Source organism: Orycteropus afer, unplaced genomic scaffold (assembly GCF_000298275.1).
Source record: "Orycteropus afer afer isolate SDZICR_OR568_19922 unplaced genomic scaffold, OryAfe1.0 scaffold00781, whole genome shotgun sequence".
In the NCBI taxonomy this organism is placed as follows: Eukaryota; Metazoa; Chordata; class Mammalia; order Tubulidentata; family Orycteropodidae; genus Orycteropus; species Orycteropus afer.
In genome coordinates, this window is record NW_006922368.1 from 471,562 (window position 1) to 489,995 (window position 18,434).

The window sequence follows — 18,434 nt, forward strand, 5'->3', positions numbered from 1 at the left end:
CAGGTGCAGCACGCCAGTAAGCAAATCACTGCAGATAAGCAGTACAAGGGCATTATCGACTGTGTGGTTCACATTCCCAAGGAGCAGGGTGTCCTGTCCTTCTGGTGTGGTAACCTGGCCAATGTCATCCGATACTTCCCCACCCAGGCTCTCAACTTCGCCTTCAAAGATAAATACAAACAGATCTTCCTGGGTGGTGTGGACAAGAGGACCCAGTTTTGGCGCTACTTTGCAGGGAACCTGGCATCAGGTGGCGCTGCAGGGGCCATGTCTTTGTGCTTTGTATACCCTCTTGATTTTGCCCGTACCCGTCTAGCGGCTGATGTGGGTAAAGCTGGCGCCGAAAGGGAGTTCAGAGGCCTCGGTGACTGCCTCATTAAGATCTACAAGTCGGATGGGATTAGGGGCCTGTACCAAGGCTTTAATATGTCTGTGCAGGGTATTATCATCTACCAAGCTGCCTACTTCGGTATCTATGACACTGCAAAGGGAATGCTTCCAGATCCCAAGAATACACACATCTTCAACTATCACACATGCATATAAGGCTATTGAAAATACCATGGCTCGGGGCAGGCACACCTCAGTCTTTAGAGTGATATCTATGCTTCTGAATACTTTAAAAAATCTTTTGCAGCAGATTTTCCCAATGCAATACATTATTTGATTTCTTGAGTGCTACTTCCATGGATGTTGACTGTGGATCCAAGTAAAATGAAATCCTTGACAACTTCAATCTTTTCTCCATCTATTATGATGTTGCTTATTGATGCAGCTGTGAGGATTTTTGTTTTAAGTTGAGATATAATGCATACTGAAGACTGTAGTCATTGATCTTCATCAGTAAGTGCTTTCAGTCTTCTTCACTTTAAGAGAGCAAAGTTGTGTCATCTGCATGTTGCAGGTTGTTAATGTGTCTTCCACCAATCCTGATGACGTGTTCTTTTTCATATAGTCTAGCTTCTCAGATTGTTTGCTCAGTATATAAATTGAATAAGTATGGTGAAAGGATACAACCCTGAAACACAGTTTTCCTGATTTTAAACTTGCAATATCCCTTTGTTTTGTTTGAACAATTGCCTCTTGGTCTTTGTACAAGTTCCTCACGAACACAATGAAGTGTTCCTGAATTCCCGTTATTTGTAATGTTATCCATAATTTGTTACGATCTACATAGTCAAATGGCTTTACATAGTCAATAAAACACAGGTAAACATCTTACTGGTATTCTTTGCTTTTAGCTGAGACCCATCGGACACCAGCAATGATATCCCTTGTTCTACATTCTCTTCTCAATCCAGTTTGAATTTCTAGATGTTCCTTGTCAATATACTGCTGCAACCAGTTTTGAATTATCATCAGCAAAATCTTATTTGTGTGTGATATTAATGATATTCTTCAATAATTTCTACATTTTTTTGGATCCTCTTTCTTTGGAATGGGCTCAAATATGGATCTTTTCCAGTTGGTTGGCCAGGTAACTGTCTTCCAAATTTCTTGATATAAATGAGTAAGTGCTTCTAGCATTGCATCTGTTTGTTGAAACATCTCGGTGGGTATTCCATCAATTCCTGGAGCCTTGTTTCTTTGCCAATTCATTCAGGGCTGCTTGTACTTCTTCCTTCAATCCTGTGGTTCTTCACCATGCTCTACCTCCTGAACTGGTTGAACATCAACCAATTCTTTTTGGTACAGTGACTCTGTATTCCTTCCATCTTCTTTTGATGCTGTCTGCATCATTCAATATTTTCCCAATAGAATCCTTCAGTACTGCAATTTGAGGCTTGATGTTTATCTTCAGCTCTTTTAGCTTGAGAAATGCCGAGTGTGTTTTTCTATTTTTATTTTCTAACTCCAGGTCTTTGCACATTTTGTTATAATATTTGACTTTGTCTTCTGGAGCCACCCTTTGAAATCTGTTCACCTCTTTTACTTCATCATTTCTTTAATTCACTTTAGCTACTCTACACTCAAGAGCAAGTTTCAGAGTCTTTTCTGCCATCCATTTTGGGCTTTTCTTTCTTCCTTATCTCTCTAATTACCATTTGCTTTATCCATGTATGATGTTCTTGATAGCATCACACATTTGGTCTTTGGTCATTGATATTCAATGCATCAAATCTATTCTTGAGATGGTCTCTAAATTCAGATGGGATATACTCAAGGTTGTATTTTGGCTCTTGTGAAGTTGTTCTAATTTTTTTCAGTTTCATCTTCAGTGTGAATATGAGTAACTGATGGTATCTTTCACAGTGGGCCCTGGCCTTATTCTGACTGACGCTACTGAGCTTCCCCTTGTCTTTCCATAGATGTAGTTGATTTCATTCCTGTGTATTCCATCTGGTGAGGTCCACCTGTATAGTTGCTGCTTATTTAAAAAAGATGTCTGCACTGAATAAATCATTGGTCTTGCAAAATTCTATCAAGTGATCTCTGGCATCATTTCTATCCACCAAAACCATATTTTCTGAGTACCAATATTTCTTATTTGTTTCTGGCTTTCACACTCCAATCACCAGCAATTATCAACACATCTTGATTACATGTTTGGTCAATTTCAGATTCCAAAATTCTCTATCTTTGGCTTCAGTGGTTGGTATGTAAATTTGAATAATAATAGTATTAACCAGCCTTTCTTATGTTGTTGTTATTGTTGTTAGTGCTGTTGAGTTGGCTCCAACTCATAGTGACCCTATTTGTAGGTATATGGATTTTATCATATCACTGACAGCATTGTACTTCAAGATAGATCTTGAAATGTACCTTTTGACAGTGAATGTAACACCATTCCTCCTCAATTTGTCATTCCCAGCATAGTAGACCATATGACTATCTGATTCAAAATGGCCAAAATGCATCCATTGCAGCTCACTGATGCCTAGAATATTAATCTTTTTATGCATTCCATTTCATTTTTGACAATTTCCAATTTTCCTAGATCCACTCTTTGTGCATTCCACGTCTTGATTAGTAATGAATGTTTACAGTGGTTTCTTCTCATTTTGAGTCATGCCCCATCAACAAATGAAGGCCATGGAAACATTACTCCATCCAGATCGTAAAGATTGCTTCACTTTGGGCAGGCAGCTCTTCCCCGTTGGTATTTTGAGTGCCTTCCAACCTGGGTGCATCTTCTGGCACTATGTCAAACAGTGCTTCACTGCTATTCATAAGGATTTCAGTGGCCATTTTATTCAAGAGTAGACCTCCACATCTTTCCTCCTAGTCCGTCTTAGTGTAGAAGCTCTGCTGAAACCTGTCCACCCTGGGTGACCCTGCTGATATTTCAAATACTGGTGACATAGCTTCTAGTGTTACAGCAACATATAAGCTACCACAGTACAACAAACTGACAGACAAGTGGTGGCTTTTTTGAATACTTACGTCAAGTCACTCTTTTTCTTAAAAAAAGATCACAACAAACAACAACAACAAAAACAACACTCTGTTGTCTTCCCATTTTATTCAGAGTAAAAGCCAAACTCCTTATACTATCTTATAAGGACATACACAATCTGGTCAGCTCTCTGCCTCATCTTCTACTATGACATCTCTTGTGTTGTCTTACCCTCCAACACACTGCCTTCTTTGTTCTTCCTTGAATGTACCACATAAAATCAAGCTTCGCTATCTCAGGACATAATGAAAAATTTGCAAGGTAGTTGCCAAAAATCATTTACCTTTAATTGTGATGATTTATTTTTTGCAATAATCATATAATTACCTATGAAAATGAATTAGGATCAATATGTATAATTTAAGTGCTCTGGTAGCATAATGCCTAAGGCACTTGACTGCTAACCGGAAGGCTGGTGGTTCAAACTCACCAGCCACTCCTCAGAAGGAAGATGGGGCAATCTACTTCTGTAGTGATACTGCCTTGGAAATCCAAGGAGGGGTCATTAGGAGTCGGGTCTGACTTGACGGCACATAACAACAGCAACATATAATTTATTATTATTATTGTTATCATCACCATCACCATCAATAGTGATAACATGAGTTGAGTTCTTAAAACTTTACTTAAAATTAGGACATCTTACTTGTGTGTGCATAGATAAATTCATCAGAGCCTAATATACTGAAATTGTAAGGCAGTTATGACAATAAAGGAGCTCTGGTGGTGTAGTGCCTAAGGCATTTGACTACTAACCAGAAGGTTGGTGGTTCAAACCCAACAGCCACTCTACAGAAGGAAGATAGGGCAATCTAGTTCCATAAAGATTTCTCACATTGGAAACCAATGGGGTCACTATGAGTTGAAACCGACTTGATGGCGGTGAGTTTGGTTTTGAGTTTTGGTATGACAATTAGGAGGAGAACTGGTAGGTAGACTAATATTCCCTGATTTTGGTGGTGGGTGGGATTATGTCAAAAAACAACTGTTTTCTGCAGAATAATTTGGCTAGGGTGGTCTTTGTCAGATTATTCTTAGTCAGCATTGGTCACATCTTTCTTCATAAATACTAGCTTGAGAAGTAAGGGACAATATGGAATATTTAAAAAGAATTTAGAGCAGCTAACTGGAAAGTTAGAATGTTGTGAAATAGAAACATGGGCATTTTTAGCCTGAAGAGGGAACATAGTTCCTTTAGGAAGTGAAATAATGAATGCAAACCTAGCAGCTGGGCCTCTGGTGTTCTCAACTACTCTGAAAATGGTGATTACTATACAGGGTGTGTTGTTGTTGGTTGCCATGGGGTCAGTGGAAACACTTTCTCCTGCTAATTGCTGTCAATAGATTGGTAATGAAAGGTGTTTGTAGATAAAATTGTGGTTGCCAACATTTGGAAGATAAGAGAGTTTTCCATGGGTCCAGAATAGTTTATATATGGTCCCTCCAGAGGCTATGGGTACTGACTCTATTGATCTCTCAAGGTCCCGTTCCAATCTATTATTCTATGATTTCATAATTAATTAGAGAATGAGAGGATAGTTTAATTAATATTGCAGTTAAATCTGCCCAAAGCATGTTTATAACATCCCTGGCATTTCCAAAAAAGCCATAGATTTGGTTTCCTTAAAAAGGCCCTTCAGGGAAGTAGTTAGAGGTAGTCTTGCTGAATTATCAAAGGATCATCTGCCTTTAGCATCATTGAGGGACCATTCTGCTTATCATAGGACAATCGTTGATAGAAAATTAGTAATCATATACAATAGCATGGCAGGAGATCAACTGCTTTGCTTTTGGCAAGAGCTAATGATTTTCTTTTTCTTTCTTTCTCTCTCTCTCTCTCTTTTTTTTTTTTTTTTTTGCAAGAGCAGCATAATGCATGATTTTGCCTTCCATTTTTCACAAAATAAAATAATTTGCATACATTTCTGCAAGAGTGAACCATCGTAATGTAGAAAAACTAAGACTCATCTAAAACAATAGCTTAGCATAAATAAAAAAGTAGATGGTAACACAGCACAACAAAAAATAGTACTAGACTTGCCTCATTGCACTGCATTTCTGCAGAGCATAACACTTTCATTAGAAAGTAAAACAATAGAAATAATAAATGGATACTATAAATTAAAATTGGTGCAATTATGTGGGCATCCCCAAAATAATTCTACATAAGGGGGAGGGAGCTTTTTTTTTTTTTTTTGCAAAACAAGTTTCACTCTCTAAATTTAGAGAAAATATTTTTGATGTTCATAATTGTAACAGGTTGTTGAATTAGGATGCTAAGTCTTTTGTAAAATGGAGAATCTAACTATTCCTAGTATGATACAATCTCACACAATAAAGGTGAATTCTTCTTATGTACAGAGCTCTCTTTTTGTACATTCCAATGATTTCCCAGTGATGCACTTAATACTGGACTCCTTATAACATTTATATTATTCTTATTATCAGTTAGAAAGTATAGTTGTGTTTCATGGCAAGGGAATGAAGTAATAGCCATTGTTGAAAAGAAGCCAGAGGGATGTAAAATGTCTGTTTTAGTTATTCAAAGAAAAAAAAAATTAGTTGGTTTAATCTAAATATATTTGAATGACTCTTGGCTGTTAGTTTTAACTGAAGTGGCACACATCCCTTCAATAATGAAAATCTGTCTTTTCTTAGCTTTCCCATTGTAGTATTTATCCACACGGAACCAGCTGCTTAAGGAGTATAGAAATCGCTTTCTTGGGAAACCTAACCAAACTTTTATCCTGACATTTTTTTTTTTTTTTTTTAATGCAGAGTAAATAAGCATATTGGTAGCTCTTAATATCAATTTTTGCTTTTCAGTTCAAATTTTCTACTGACTCTGCTGAAAAGTGAAGACAAAAAATATCTTTTTAATTCCCTGGAAAAGGTTTGGGATGTGTGGTGGGTTATTAAATGATGACTACAATATTTCATGTAAAGGTGGGGAGTTGACTTTCTATGGAACCTTTGTCTCATCTGGGCAATGACCATCTTCCTAGAAGATTCTGTGCTCCTGGGCCAGCAACCCCGTAATAATGTACCTGTTTGCTGGAGTGTCAGCCACCACTTGGTTGCTGTCTTCTTAGTCACCATTAATTGTCTTAATAAAACTGTTAGAATTGTCATTGGCTCAAAAAGATAAACCTGGTGGTGGTGGTGGTGGGGTCATGCAAGGAATAAGTAAATCAATAGTTTACGCATGTTTCTTTATTATTGTCAAGTATTCATCTCAAAGCTGGCCTTCTCCATTGACCTCAGCATGGTGGTAGTAATCCTGGTAATATTTTATATGTGAATGACAGAGTTGAAATGATAGTGATTTTTGTTGTATATTGGAAACAATACAAACTCAGCTCCTTAGAAGTTCAATTAATATAAATTTATCTGGTACATGATGATTTTTAAGAAAGAATAAATGGAAAGAAAAGCACATAACTGTGTTTATAAAAAATGTCATAAGGGGTGTATTTTGGGGAAAATAGAAATTCAGATTGATTTTGTGCATAAAGGTGGTACGGCTGGCAGAAGAGCTATGCCCCATTTTCCAGATGACTTTCACACTTTCATCAGGCCCAAGCATACAGCTGAAGGAGTCCTGATGACGCAGTGGTTTAGTGCTCAGCTGCTAAACAAAAGATTTGACTCACAAACTGATCCACAGGAGAAAGGTGAGTCAAGCTTTCCAGCCTTAGAACCCTATGGGGCAGTTTTTTTTTTTTTTTTTTTTTCATTTTTTAGTGCGATTTGGGTGAGGACAGTTAAAGCAATGGCTACTAACTGAAAGGCTGGTGGTTTGAACCCACCCAGAAGTGCCTCAGAAAAAGGGTGTGGCGACCTACTTCTAAAAATCCAGCCATTGAAAACCTTATGGTGCACAGTCATACTGACACACACCGAGTCACCATAAATTAGAATTGACTCAGTGACAACTGGTTAGTTAGTTACTTAGTATATAGCTAGGAGTCATGGCTCAAGTTCCAGAAGTCCTTTTTGGGTAATGGTGTCCCCTCACTGTCTATGATGCTAGAGTCAGTGTAAGAATGCAATACATAGACTATGAACCTTGGGAGAAATCAAAATGAGCTATTCTTCAGGAAAAATATTGAGAATCTTATCTTAAATTTGGTACAAGGACCTATAATGAAATTATGGTCTTGGAAAACTGTGAGATGGCTATTATATTCTTTCATTTCACAACAGAATGTGCTATATTTAAATAAAGAGAGCTGTGACAATGTCCACATCACTAGAATTAATAGTGGGCAAAGTTATGAATAACTTCTTAGGGATAGTCAACCACCCTGATGGAGTGAGTTGTTGGACCTGTGGGCTTGGGACCATAGTCACAGGGCCCATCAAGTTCAATTGGCATAACTTACCACACACACAAACATTGTTCTACATCCTACTTTAGTGAGTAGTGACTGGGGTCTTAAAACTTGCAAGCGGCTATCTAGATGCAACAATGGGTTTTTCCTTATCCAAAGCAAAGAAGAATGAAGAAAACCAAAGTTGCATGGAAACAATTAGTCCAAGGGACTAGTAGGCCATGTGAACCTCAGCCTATATGACCATGAGACCAGAAGAACTGGATGGTGCCCAGCTATCACTGGGAAAGGGATTGGTTCAGGAGATACTGGATAGCGTGGGAGAACAATGTGGAACAAAACTCAAAATCATTAGAAAGACCAGGTTCACTGGTCTGATAGAGCCTGGTGAAACTCCCAAAACTATGGCCCCTAGTTACTCTTCACGTCTGGAACTGAACTCACTCCCGTGGCTTCCAGCCAAACAATATACAGGCATATGGGGTGAACATTTACATCAGTCAGACACAGTCCTTAGAGCGATCAATCATGGAAAACAGAGGGCAGTATTTGCACAGGGAGATAGTGCAGGGCACAGAAATGAATGGGAACACAGAACATAGGGAAGAACTGCAGGGAGGAATTGGGAAGAGAGCTGTCACATCGTGGGGAATTGCAGTCAATGTCAGGAAACAAAATGTGTATGAATCCCTGTATGGAAAATTAATCTGCTCTGTAAAATTTCACCCAAATCCCAATAAAGATTAAATTAAATTAAAGACTATAAAGGCTTGGAAGGGTTGTGTTGGCTATCTGCTTTATTGCACAATGTATGAGAGAAGTGGACATTAGAGCAGGTATGATTGTGATGAATAGTTTAAACAGAAAAAGAAACTCAGGCACTTACAGGGTAAGATGTTTCTCAAGGTAAAACACCTAATAAGTAGCTAAAAGGAGCCCAGTATTGCAGTGCTTAAGTGTCTGGCTGCTAACCAGAAGGTCAGAGGTTCTAACCCACCTTTCGTTCCATGGATGAAAGATTGGCAGTCTGCTTTCGTAAAGATTTACAGCCTAGGAAACCCTATGGGGCACTAGGTCCTAGAGGGTCAGTAGGAGTTGGAATTTCCTCTTTGGCAATAGGTTTGACTTTGTTAAAGCAACTAAAGGAAGATTAAAATCTAAGTCTTCTTGACTTTACATACAAGACCACTATGGCATGAGGAAAACTGCTTTTCTGGGCTAATTTTTAAACCACAAAACCAAGAAAGAACTGACTGAATAGTTAGAAACAGTATCAACCTGGGTAAAAATAACCCATCCCTCAAAACCCAACAAACAAAAATGTAAATACTTAAGAAGGATAACATTGATCACAGATTTTAGTCATTAAAAAAGATTTATTTAAAGTATGAGTATTACTCTATGTCCAGAGACGTCATAGGAAAATAAAAACTCAGTTATTCAATAAACACAATTTTGACACTACAATCCCAGAAGATCTTGATAAAAAAGAAAAAGGGGGATTAGGCAAAAAACCTCACATGACTGTGATGGCTTAGCAACTACCTGATGAGCTTCCGGTAGGAAGTGAACACGTGCTGAGCTTGAAAGTTGAACCTAAGTGAAGATGAATGAAACAGAAAGGTGGTGTTTTAAAAAACGCTTTCTGAAGCACGATGACCAGAGTGAGCTGACTGAGGCTTGCAAAAAATGCAACGGCAACAAAAAGGGGCTTTTAAAACTCTGTTTAGTGCCAGAGAGAAGCAAAGAGGAGGCTCTCTGCTTGGAGCAGATTGTATGATGCTAACAGATGACAGAAGGAAAGCAAGGCCCTTCAGCTTCAATCCTCCTAAGGCCCCTCCACTGAGGAAAACTGGGTTCAAATGGGAAAGTGTCAAACAAATATTTTGGAAGAAATTGAAGGCCAAGATAAGTGAAGACATCATGAAGTCCTAGCTGTTTCAAATGTATTAAAGTTCATCCTCATTGTATTTGTTGATTCATTCTTTCACCAAAAAATTAACAGTACCTATGACATGCCAACCACTGGGCAAAGCGAGGGAGAAACAGTCATTCTCAGTTCCTGCTCCAAGGCTTTTATCCTTAGAAGCCTTAGGGAATCAGAAAAAGAAATAAAGTGAATGGAATTCACTGGAATACTGGAGGGCATCACATGTATCATGATAGGGCTCTGTATAGGATGCTAGGGGGTTGAACCCAGTGTGAACAAGGAGGAGGAGGTCAGAAGCTGTGATGATGGAGTGCTAAAACACGAGCAGGATTGAGCAAGATGGAGAGGGGAAGGGTGGAGATGGAGAAGGAGGCTGCTGGTAGAGGAGAAGACACATACACGAGTCAAACCCTGAATGACAGGGTCAGAGGGCATCTGCTCTGCAAACACCCAACCACTGCTGGCCATCTTGGAGAAGGCATGGTAAGTGGAAGTGGTTCCAGAAGACTGGGGGCGATGAAACTGAGTCAGGGACAAGAGCTTCTGCGGCCACTTTTCCTAATCAAAACGGGTTCACTCACATGTGTGGATGTGTGTGTGTGGGTGTTGTCAATAAGAAGGGAGAAACCAGGATATCCCCTCGTTATCCCACATTTGGTTTTAGGTAGGATATTTTTAGGTTCAGAAAGTTTGTTTTCTTCACAGGATGAAATCGCCTTGTAGCAGTTATTGGCTTTGCTGGGATTGTTATTGTTGTTGTCATCGAGTTGGCTCCAACTCATAGTGCCTTGATGTATAACTGAATGAAAGGGTGTCCGGTGGTGTGCCTGCCGTCTTTCTGATCCGTGGTAGCCTTGAGTCCACTGGTGTGGCTGTGGTGTCACTCCATCTCATTGAGGGTTTCTCCTGTTTTCTTTTGTTCTCTTCTCAGCCAAACATGATGTCCTTTTTTAGCAAGTTGACATCTCACCATCCTTGCTTCTAGAAACATTCTGGTTGCATTTCTTCCAAGACTGATTGGTTCATTCTTCTGCCTTTGTTTAGATTTGTTCCATCTGTCAGTTGGTTAATCAGTTTGTCACACTGTGGTAGTTTTTGTGTCTCTGTGAAGGCAACCAGTATCTCAAATACTAGCAGGATCCCCATGGAGGACAGCTTTCGGCAAAGCTTGCAGACTAAGACAGACTAGGAGAAAGACATGATGACCTACTTCCCAAAAATTAGCCAATGAAAATCCTATGGGTCATGACAAAGTGTTGTCCGATTGCTGGGATAGACTTGGAGAACTGGGAGCTGGGAGGTTCAGAGTCAGCATCTACGGCTGTGCAGAGTACAATCCACAGAGATCCTGGGGCTTGCAGAAAACACGGCTAAGTGTAGTGACAGTTGGCTGGTGAAACAATATAGAACAGTGTTTATGACTGGGTTACTACTTCCTAGCAAGTGGCCTCCAGTGAATTACTGTCTGGTTCCCTAGTTCTGACCTCCACTAACCGAGATAGACAGGAGCCCAAATTGTAGATGATCAATAACTGGAAGAGAAAGCTTGTAAATTGGATGGAAAAAAAATATTAAAGAAAACAATAGCCAGTTTAAAATGAAAGGCCAGAATAAAGAATGTGAAATTTATCACAGATTAAATATACGCTTCTAAATTTTGTTTGCAAAAATCAATTTTATGAGCACAGGTTGGAGGAGACAGAACGATTTATGTAAAAGAAGGTTTGTGAAGTTTAATTAATCAGGAGCCCAATATAAACCCACAGTGTGCTGTGGCTGTGGCGACAACAAAGGTGATCTTTCTCTTCCCTTTAAATTTTCCTTCCTTGATGTTTTGCAAATTACAAAACTAATAAAGGCTTGTTCTAAAAAAAGTGAAACTGAAAAAAAAAAAAAATCTTAAAAAGAGGTAAAAAGCAAAACTTAATCCTTTCCTCCTTTCTTGTTCTTGACTCCACTCTCCCCACCCAGGTACCAAAGTTACCTGCTTAATGTGTGGACTGCTTGTTTCTCCTTATGTGTTCTCATTAAGAAGCATACATGGCTGGAAGGTTTTTAAACTGGAATGGAATAATTACTCTGACTCACTCTTTTCATTAATAAGATGATGCTGATAACCCTATCGGTCAGTAAATATTGGTGTAAAGTATCCTTTCTTTAAGGAAAAAGCCTTTTGCCTTTGAGATGATCCTTTTACGATAAAGGAGAACCTCCCCCTCGGATTTCCAAGGCTGTAATCTTTATGGGAGCAGCCTGCCACAGCTTTCTCCTGCCAGAGTGGGTTTGAACCGCTGAACTTTTAGTTAGCAGCCGAGACCTTTAACTACTGTATTACCAGTGATCCTTTTCTTTGGGGAAAGCTGGTTACTTTCTACATTATATGAATATATACACATACATGCATATATAATTTAATGGGATCATATCTTGCATGTTGTGCTTTTTAAGGTCTGTGTTTTCTTTTCTTTCCTTTCTCTCTTCATTTTTCCAGTCTCCTGCCCGGTTCTCCCTTTCTGCCTGCCCCTATCCCTACTCAGTTAATCAATATTAACAACTTGCAGGTGTCCTTCTCTGCTTTTCTCCCATGCTCATAGGAATACACATATACACACATAATTATTTATGCATGATGCATGTCTCTCGCTCTCTATCAATATATGTTTATATACAACACAGATACATAGACAGCTCTGGCAGCTTGTGCTTAAGGCAGGGGCCTGCAAACCTAAAGGGTGGGCCTTGGAACCCATCAGCCTCTCCGCAGAAGAAAGATGAGGCTGTCTGCTTCTTTAAAGATTTACAGCCTTGGAAACCCTACAGGGCCCACTATGAGTCTGAATGGACTCCAGGGTGGGGACTTTGCTTTATACAGATATATAATTTTTTTTCATTGACTACAAAGTGGGATCACCGTGCTAACAATGGTTCTCAAGCAGGGATTACGAGTCCCTGGCTGTTGCAAATGATCAGTATTCTTGACCAGAGGTTGGAGGTTCAAATTCAACCAGAGGCTGCTCAGAAGAAAGGAGAAAGGTCTGGCGATTTTTTTTTTTCCAAATAATGAGCCACTGAAAAATCTTGTAGAAAATCCTACTCTGGCTCATATGGCGTTGCTACTGCCCCCCACCCACGGGGGCATTTGGCAACGTCTGGAGACATTTTGGGGTACAAAATGAGTGTGTGTACTCTTGACAACTAGTGGGTGGGGGCCAAGGGTGCCACTGAACATCCTACAGTGCACAGGAGGGGCCCCACGACCACGGACTCTCCACCCGCAATGTCAGCGTGCCGGGACGGGGAATCGCTGCCTTATGTTGACGTGGTCACCTGCTTCTCTGAGCGCCATGCTTCGGCACTTACACTTCGTACTTACTGTTCCCAACAGAAACTTTATGACGGAAAAGGCCAAAGGTTTTTGTGCTTAGAAGCCCAGGTTCTTGAGACTTAAAAGCCTGGATCCTTCAAATTCAAAAGCTACGACAGACACATGTTTGTTCTTCTTGTTCTGCTGTAGCCCTTCCCAGAGGGGGAAGGCAAGGAGTCAGGGTTGGGCAGTGAATGAAAGGCCATTTCAAACAAAGCAACCACCCATAAGACATATTGCCTAGGACTTCCTAGGTTTGCATTATGTGATACTGAGCTCTCTCCGGCACTCCAAACAATTTTAGGCTAGTTGTCTGGAAGGACCGTTGAAGAACAAGGGTTCTAGAGACAGGAACTGAGTCAGAATTTAGCATGAGGTCTGAGTGAGGTTGAGTAGAGATAAGCTATCTTTTCCTTAATTTTTAAATCCTGTACTTGAATTAAGTTCATAGAATTTAGCTTTGTGTTCCTTTACTTTTCTACGCATATGTATCAGTAGGTGCGGGAGAGTTTTTCAATACCAGCGGTATTGGTTATAAATCGTTAAAAGCATGTGTTATTAAGGCTGGTATCTGTATCCTGCCGCCGAAAACTAGTTCAGTTGAATTTACTTGACTGTTGACATTTACGTGCTCAGTAATCTCGCATCAGGGTAATGAGTCTAAAGCTATTTTCTGTTTGTAATTCTCATGGGGCAGGGCATTTTCCTTTTAGCATCAGGCGCTACTCAGCTACTCAAAGGCATGGTTGTAGCCTATATTCTTGGTCTTCCTGGTTCAAGATTGTTACCAGATAAAATACCAGATTAATAGATAAAATGCAGCTTTAGTTGGAACTTTCATAAAATGAGTTCCCTTTGGTTTTGAGTTAAAGACCATTTCCTAGGATATTTATAAACTAACTTTTGGATAAAGCAGATTAAAGTGCTTCCAGGTAAAGATGCTGGTTTTAGAGAACTACATTATGAAATGAAGCTGCGTGCAGGCTAAAGGATGGGGATATTGGCCGTTAGCTGGAGAAGGCAGATTTTATGTCCGGGTTTTTCCCCTTTTCTCCTTATAATTGCCCTGGTGAGTTACACACCTAAGGCAGCTCATGTGTTTCAGTTGGAACCTGCTGGGAGGCCCATGCTTAAAGGTTGCTGAGTTCTCTTTCTTTGGCCCTACTGTCTCTTACTTGCAGAGCTGAAGACATATGAAAGGTGAGGTTTTTTTCTTTTTTTTTTGGATGAGTGCAGTTGCTTGCAGAAGACTTATAATTTGACAAAAGGGAGAGTATCTGTGAGAAAGACGTGGTCAGGTACATCTTGCAGCCCTGAATACTAATACGCTTTAGGTAGACGACATTATGCTGTTATTTCTGACTGTACATTGAATTATTTACACCTTCAAGGCAGCTGATTGAACTGCAGCATCAGTCAATTAGCAAATCAAAAATTTATATGATTCCAATTTAGCATGGAGTCATTCTCTCTCTCTTTTTTTCCTTTTAGATTTTCACCCTGACAGTGACAAATTACTCCTCTGCTGGCTGAGATTGGAAATTAAAAGCATTTAGAGTTGCTCATGCATTTATGCTAATGAGAACTTCTGTTATGATTTGCATGCGAAAGAGGACAATCTGAAAGCTCATCAGTTTTTCATGCTTCCTTCCGCATTTTGATGGAGCAAGATTTTTTTTTCTGTTTTTTCCAAGGAGCAAAGTGTTTTCTCCAGGAAACAATATGGAATGTGAACAAAAAGAGTTCTTTTAAGTCAAAAAGTTGTTTCTGACTTTTTTTTTTTTTTCCAAACCCTCCAGATTCTTGTCAAATCGTTCCCTGGCTCTTTCAGAACTATGGCCCTCATTCATTAGCATTTTAGATATTTATCAAAGGAAGGCTCCAGTATCTGTCATGCAAGATTATAGCTCAGCTCATTTTCAATTCAGCGGGGGTGGGGGGGGGACACCCGGGGACAAATGAGAAGAGAGGCATGTACCCTAACAATCTTCTTCATAGATACACCCGAATTAATCCCGTTTAGAGCAAATTTGATTAATCACCAAAGGTGACAATATTAACTTTCATGGATGTCACCGACAAATTTTGGTCAGCATCTTAGTGTGAAAGTCCTCCATGGATATTCATATAAAAGGCAGAGCATTAAGAAGAAGTACAGACAACCAGGGGGTCTGAATGAATGAGGGAGGAACTGACTGTTTTGAAAGGGATTTAATTATTTCCACAAATATGCATTTATTAAACCATGAAGATGGCAAAGTGGGAATTATAAAGAAAAGAAATGTTTCCTTTAAAATAAAAGTGATTTTTCTCAGAAATTGGTCCCTCTCTTGGGATTCTGCTCATTTTATGAGTCACATGCTTCCTTGTGCTCTCAAAAGCGTAGCTGATATTGTGGGAATTTTGCCAAAGTAAATTTGCTTGATGATTCCTCTCAATTGTTGTCATTTGAGGTCCTTTTTTACATTTAATGTAGTTCAGAATTTACTGTGCACCAAATATGTGAAAGGCAACTACTTTGACCTGAAAGTATATTATCCACTTAACATAGAAAGACAAGCCTGGAGGTTTCTTCTCTCCAAATGCACATAATCTTATCGACTTAAGATGTTTTAAGGATGATTCCACAGAATTGCCTCTTCATATTGGAGTTTACTTTAATATTGGAAATATGGCTGTTGGTCTATTTGCATATGGTGCCTTTAAGCTGTTGCAACATATGGAAATGTACACACTGCATGCAGTTCTAGCCGAGGGTATGGCCCAGTGGCATCACTCAGGTGGGTGTCATCTAGTGAGTAGTTCATGGTGTCACCCCCTCCCACATACACATACAACATGGACCTCCTGTCATACCAGAACACACAGAATTCTCAGTAATGCTTGTTATCAATTTCAACCATAGAATAATATGTGATAAATGAGCTCTCCTGGTATAGTGCCTAAGCCATTTGACTGCTAACCAGAAGCCTGGGGGTTCAAACCCACCAGCCACTCCTCAGAAGGAAGATTGGGCAATCTACTTCCGTAGTGATACTACCTCAGAAACCCAAGGAGGGGCCGCTGTGAGTTGGATCTGACTCGACAGCAGTGAGTGTGGTTTTTGGTTTTTATAGTTGTAATATTCTTAGATTACATGAATACTAACAACAAAATTGTTTTGTAAAATCGTTCTACATTGAATTACAACATTATTAGTTGCAATTTATTGGTAACTGATCAGAAGCCTTTTGATTTTTCTCCTTTTCCTTCAATTATTCATTCTCAAAACGTTATTGCTATAGGTTCACAAACACTAATTACCACAGTATTGTACCAAAAACATTATAGAATTTGACAAAAATAGCGATAGTAAAAATTCTGACAACAACAAAAAAACAGCATGTGCTTATTGTGTGTGCATATGAAATCACATGATTCGAATTGTCATTGTAATTGGGTAGTAAGGACAGCTCTGACCAGAGCACATTAGAAGGTTCAAAAAGTAAATTAGCACAGAGTTTTAATCTTGTAGGTATATCGATACATGTAAGCTGGACTTGTATAAAACAATATTGTTGTTATAACAAACTACAGATGTATTTTCATTGAAAAAACAATAAATTTCTGCTGAAACACTGCACAAATACTGCATAGGTGGTCATTTTGGTCTCACACATTCTGACAGTGTCCCCTGGTCCACACCTCTGCACTCTCTCAATGACACCACTGATATTGTCTCTACAATTCATTCAGGTCACTTTCTATTTTGTCTCTCCAGACTACAGCACCCGTCCTCCCCACCTCTTTCAGAATGACTTGGGCTTCTGTGACTTGACTGACAATTTTTACTTCCAAAGTCCCTGGATTTCCTGGCTATGATGGACACCCCAAGCTGGCATTCCATCTTGTATACTATCTGATATTGACTTGCTGGCATTTTAACTTAAGGTGAGAGGCATCTGGCTTTGGCTCCTTTGAGTTCCTCTCCCTGTAGCTGATTAACCAACTGGGGCAACTCAGAGTTTAGCTTACTTGCTTACTTACAAGGAAAGATGCTCCGATAAAATATAGTAACTATCTATTTCTGGTTAGGGGAGGTAGGGAAGACACATAATACTTCTCGACTTGAACTTCCTCATTTGTTCTGATCTATCCTGTGCTTCCCAAACCTGACTGCATTATGGCCGTGTGAAATAAACTTTTGATCTGTTAGCTCTGTGGTCATTTAATTTAGTTCATCTGTCATCTTTGTATGGAATTATATACATGAATATTAAGTGGCAAACAGAAAACGTAGTTCTGTAACTTGCAGATGAAAGCATAGACAATATGGGAAGTAATCACAACAGAATCTTTGTAATAAGGATCCTTCTAGAATCCAATGGCCATCTGTCAAACTCTTCCATTTCTTCAGCACCCACAGAGAGAAGTCCTTTCCATGAAGACACAGGAGACCTATTTGTAGTTTTGCAGGAGACTTACATAGTCTTAGACACAGGAGTTGTAGGTCTTCACCGAATGGCTAAAAGGAAAGGATTATAGTCAGAGATTGAGCTCTGATTACGTGAAAACTGTATACTCTAAAGCTTGAGTTGTATGAAATTGTATAAGGATATACTGAGAATTCCCTGTCATTAGAATATCAGTCCTACCGCAAACATTCTATGGAAACGTTTCTATAATAATCCCTATTTTTGTTTTATAGGCTACATGTGCAAAGGAAAGGATTAACATTTTTTAATTTTCCTAAAGGTATATTATTTTTATTTCAATTTTTCTAAGAAAACAAAATGACATTTTGTTGATGGTGCTACCATCTTGATCCTGGATAATTTATCTTTTAATACCTAGAAAATTATGTGTGGCAGGACACTGTGACACAGTGATAGCTCCTGGATGGGAGTGGGGACAGCCAGGAGGAGGGGCTGGTGGGGACATAAGGGCAGGGCTGAGGCAAGGATCCCTGCCCGTCATGGGAGACAAGGGACCTGGCCTTCCTAGTGCTGCTGTCACAGAAACACCACAAATGGGTGGTTTCAAAGAACCAGCATTTATCTTTGCAGTTTGGGAGGCTAGGAGCCCCAATTCCTGGTGCCTGCTGTGGGGAGGCTCCTCTGTGTTGGCTCTGAGGGAAGAGCCTTATCGCCTCCAGCTCCTGTCGCCCCAGCTGTTCTTGGTTCTTTGGCGATCCTTAGACGCCATCTTTCTTCCTTCATTTGTGCTTACCTGTGTGTCTAATCTGCTCTTTTTACAACTCAGAAGTGATCAAGTTTAGGACATGCCCTGCACTGATAAACCCACAGCCGTCAAGTTGATTCTAACTCATAGCGACCCTGTAGGACAGAGTAGAACTGCCCCTAGGGTTTCCAAGACTGTAGATTTGCACAAAAGCAGACTACCACATCGTTCCCCTGTGAATTGACTAGC

The 18,434-nt window shown here is 39.6% G+C and overlaps 1 protein-coding gene across 1 annotated transcript in view; it reads left to right on the forward strand.

Annotated features, from left to right (window-relative positions):
* LOC103211722 (ADP/ATP translocase 2-like) overlaps positions 1-13,109 on the forward strand; it is a gene marked incomplete at its 5' end in the record, with an annotated part of 17,213 nt that extends 4,104 nt beyond the window's left edge. Inside the window, 3 exons of the mRNA XM_007957702.1 lie at positions 4-538; positions 6,625-6,680; positions 12,861-13,109. Of these exons, the coding sequence (XP_007955893.1) occupies positions 4-538; positions 6,625-6,680; positions 12,861-13,109 (840 nt within the window). The remainder of the gene's footprint in view (positions 1-3; positions 539-6,624; positions 6,681-12,860) is intronic.
* Positions 13,110-18,434: the final 5,325 nt, after the last annotated feature.